The sequence below is a fragment of the Theobroma cacao genome, chromosome 1 (assembly GCF_000208745.1).
Source record: "Theobroma cacao cultivar B97-61/B2 chromosome 1, Criollo_cocoa_genome_V2, whole genome shotgun sequence".
NCBI classification, from domain to species: domain Eukaryota; kingdom Viridiplantae; phylum Streptophyta; class Magnoliopsida; order Malvales; family Malvaceae; genus Theobroma; species Theobroma cacao.
This window is the reverse complement of record NC_030850.1, coordinates 3,201,848-3,206,062: the sequence shown is the minus strand read 5'-3', so window position 1 is coordinate 3,206,062 and position 4,215 is coordinate 3,201,848. Positions and strand designations below refer to the sequence as shown.

At 37.7% G+C, this 4,215-nt stretch overlaps 1 protein-coding gene across 1 annotated transcript; it reads right to left on the bottom strand.

Moving 5' to 3' along the window:
* On the bottom strand, nt 1,337–2,344 carry LOC18611223 (zinc finger protein 7). Its single transcript, XM_007047363.2, has one exon. It carries the CDS (start codon nt 2,064–2,066, stop codon nt 1,482–1,484), a length of 585 nt encoding a protein of 194 aa, XP_007047425.1. The 5' UTR covers nt 2,067–2,344; the 3' UTR covers nt 1,337–1,481.

Sequence of the window (4,215 nt, the reverse complement as noted above, 5' to 3'; positions counted from 1 at the left end):
CTCTTACAATGTGGTTCAATGGACACTTTGCCCAGCATAGGCACCTGGAGAATGAGACCGACCATAATTCAACTATTCAACCTCCTTGCCAAAGTTCAGTGTTGGAGCATCAAACATATCTCCAGGTCTGCAAACGGAGCAGCCGATGATTAAGCTAGACAGGGGGTCAACAGATCACAAGGCTTGCTATGGATTAAGCCTGAGGTAATTGGTACTCATCTTGAAACTGTTGCTACTGAATCTGTCCACTTCAAAATATAATTTATGGATTTTGTTAGTTGTTGGATGTTCTTGTTGTTGTTGAATTTTTTGTTTTTTTACAATGTTGAAATTTATAAGGATCGGAATGATGCAGGTCCTTTTTTCCTTTTGCATATCTGAATTGTTGTAAAAGTGCAACATCTTTCCTTGATTTTTGGTGATAGTTGTGCTGCTGTGAGATATTTCTTGCTCTGTTTCTTGAACATGTACAGGGGGTTGTAGGAACTTTTGGGATATTGGACTAGGGAGGTTATGCTGCCCTTCCTTTTGCACGGGTAATTATTTTGTTTTGTCTTCTTTTGCAAATGAACAAGTTACTAATGAAATGAAATGAAATTTTTATTGCCTTTCCAAAAAAAAAACCTAGCAATAAGGGAAAGAAAATTTTGAAGTCAGCTTTATGGAGGAGAGAAATTTTAAATCAGCCTCTTAACACTCTGTTGAAGTACAATTGTACAGTGCAATTCCACTTGTCCAGTTTTTGTCTTTGAGTCTGCTTTTATTGCAAGGATTAGAGGAGCCGAGAGACCATTTGTCTTTAACCACTTTGATGTGGCCAAGTTAGGACTTAAGAGCCCACTCCCTTATTGACTGACGTTAATCAGATCTTGTACTTTGGATTTGGAGGAAAGCCCAAAAGCATGCTCAAAGTACAATGTTAGATTGGTACTTGAACTGCTTGAGCTGATCTTTTAGCCCAGACCAAAAGGAAAACTGGTTCCCATGCAAAGCAGGCAAGTGGCAACCCTACTAAGCTTTTCACTTCTTTATCATTACAGGAGCTTTTCACTTCTCCTTGATGCTTAAAACTTGTGTAAAGGGTGAAAAGTGGAAAAACGCTTTCATTATCTCTCGTTTTTACTTTTAATCATTGTTTAAAGTCAACACAGCAGCAGAATTTCTACAAGAATGGTACTATTGGGATACAGTAGAAAGGATCATAATTCATTTGAAATCAAAACTGCTTTGAATCACGAAAGTTTTTTAAATTTGTTTATTCATGATTGATGAAGATGATCTCATAATGAAAAGTAATCGGTTTGGCAGCTATAATTTGTAGAATTGTAGGAAGCAGTTTGCACAACATAATTTGCAATGATTATTAGACAAAAGATGAGCATATGAAACATATTACACAAAGATAACAAAGCCTTTTGATTTCAAGGGGTGGAAAAAGAAACAAAATTCTCATAGTGAGATAGATCGGTTAGATAACACTTCTACAACCGAAGATTTAAGTCAAGCTTTTGCAAATCAGGTTCTTGCTTTGGCAATTTATCAAGGCGAAAGCTTCCTGGCCAGATCAAATCCATTGATTCTTCAAGCATAAAGGGTGCCCAAGCCATCCCAAGCCCAGGACTGGAATGATCACCAAATCTGGCTGCCATTGCAGACCCTTCTCTGATAGGCTTGTGTACGAGAGAATGAGGCTGGACCCCTATTGATCGAAGCGCAAGAGAATTGAAGGGAAACCCCATTGTTGTCATCATCATTTTGTGAGACTGGAACCTTTTAGCAGCACCTCTTTCCCTCTTGTGTGCATTCTGGTGGCCACCCAAGGCCTGAGAACTATAAAACTTTCTCATGCAAAAGTTGCATGAGAAAACCTTGTTGCTGGCAGGCTTTGATTGAGGATCACACTCTCCTGCTGTTGCAGACTCATTTCCGTTGAGGCCTAAACTTAACCAATCCCTTAAGTTATCATCTCCAGCTCCTCTTTCGTTGTTGTCACCTCCGGTTTTCGATTCAGCATCTTGATTGTTGACTGATGTCTCATTTATTTCTTCATCCCTCTGAGGAGTCATAGCACGAAGATTCTCAATTCAGATATAGGTTTGTAGGAAGTTTCAAATGCAGAGGGCCTTGAAGAAATTGTAGAACTGTGGTTCAATAGGAGGAATAGATAAAGGAGGAATTTAATGGAAAGTTAGTGAGGTATCAGATGGGGAGGGAAGTGGCAGTAGATATCACTAATTTAGATCCATTTTATCAGGGAAGTTCCCATCTGATGATGCTTTGAACATTTCATGGGGGCAATGCTTATGTCAACTGTTAGTGTTGGCCATGTCAAGCTTAGGATTCCATGCTAATCTTTTTCACCTTTTTTAACATCTACTATAGCATCAACTACATGATTCTCCTTGTTGGATGAATTAATAACAGGAACTTAACCTTTTCCTCTCATTTTCTCTGGATAAAGGAAGCTTAACTAACAACAATGCTATTAATTAATCAAATCATTGCTAGTAATTAAGGTCTCTGTCTCCACGAGTCTTTGTCTGAACATATTTGCATATGTATGTAGTCGGATTGTGTAGCATAAAGACAGCACCAGTTCAACCCACAACTAAGCCTGTTTGAATTAGTGGACTCTTTGAAAATACTTTCATAAAGTGATTTTGAAAAGAAAACACTTTGATTAACACAGTAAATTAGAATCCTATCTCAAACACAACGGACAAGCTTCAAGTTTTGCAAAGACCAGATTAACTATAACTGAAAATTAGGGTAAAAATTTAAGCTACTTGACCATGTTATGCATACATGCATCAAACTTGAAATCAATTGGTAAAAGTGGCTTGTCCTGCTTCAATTCAAAGTCTAAATAAGTAAACAAGTAATTGACTCTCATCTGTCTAACAAGGTCCCAAACATCATCTCCTCGATATCCTATTCACCCTATGCCATAATTTTCAATCTCTTTTTGCAGGACTTGGCAAGTTATGGACCCACTCCTTGCATCTACAATGCAGATGGAATGTTTTATTGGTTTTGGGCAAAGGGTAGGTCTGCTTAGTTATATCAGGTTGAATTTTTGTTAAGATGGTTGCAGACACTAGGAGAAAGGATCCTGTTTCCATATGAAAGTTCTATAAACAACACGTTTTTTTGGGTATTTATTGAATCAGAAACTGATCATTTTGGCGGTAGAAAGGGGTGGTCATAACATTCAATGATACTTGGGGCCATAACCCCTTATCTCCTGTACTTCCATCCTCTATGGTCCTGCCTTTGTCGGGTTTGAACGGGCAGGGATCGATATGGCAACATGCAAATAGAAACTAATTGCGAATTACTAAAAGAAACTTGAATTTTTTTTTAAAAAAAAGTTGACTGTCAAATATCAATATAAAAATATGTTTCATGAAGCAGACTTGTCATCCATTTCATGTAAAAATAAATGATCTGATGCTTGAATCAGGTTAGTGATGTTAAAGTTTGCTTAAAAATATAGAAGCAGTGAAGGCAGTAGGTAATCCTTGATGATTATGACAACATAGAATTATTAAGGGGGTTTGGAGGGCCCAACTGCCCAAGGGAACTGACAATAATGGTGATAAAAAAGCAGGGCAGTGGAGGTGGGGGTGTCTAATTTTTCCATTGGTATCTTTCTAATAAACAAGAGGATCTATGTGGGTGTCTTGATGTAGTGGGCAGTGTGTATGTGCATTGGGAACCACTTGTGCTTATTCTCAGAATCTTTCTGTTCCAAAGAAACATCAAATTAAAACAGGCTCAGTTTCCCCACATTGAGGGTGTAATGAAAGCAGCTTTGATGCTGAAGCTTCCTTGAGATAAAATAATTGTGGTGTTGGAATGCTGAGTCAGATTTTTGAGCATTAGACTTGTCTTATCAATTAGTTTCGTGTGTGCAGTCCAAATTAGTTGAAATAAACAACAAATAATTCTTTAGAATAATGGCAATTCTCTTTACTTCAGATATGCTAAACAGATAAGCCCATTCTCCAAACAGAGATACTAAATCACTGATACCCCAGCTTTAGTTTGCTTTGCCAGTGCCATACCTCATATCCGACCAACTCTTTAACCAGACTTTTCTTCCAAGTCCTATTCCTACTTCCAACTGCTAAAATAGTCAATAAAAAAAGTATTGAAACCCCAGAAATTTGGGCATAATACTTTCATTTTTTGTACCAAAAACACAATACCAAG

Coding starts and splice junctions, on each gene's coding strand:
- LOC18611223 (XM_007047363.2), bottom strand. CDS start 2,066: ATGACTCCTCAGAGGGATGAAGAAATAAATGAGACATCAGTCAACAAT.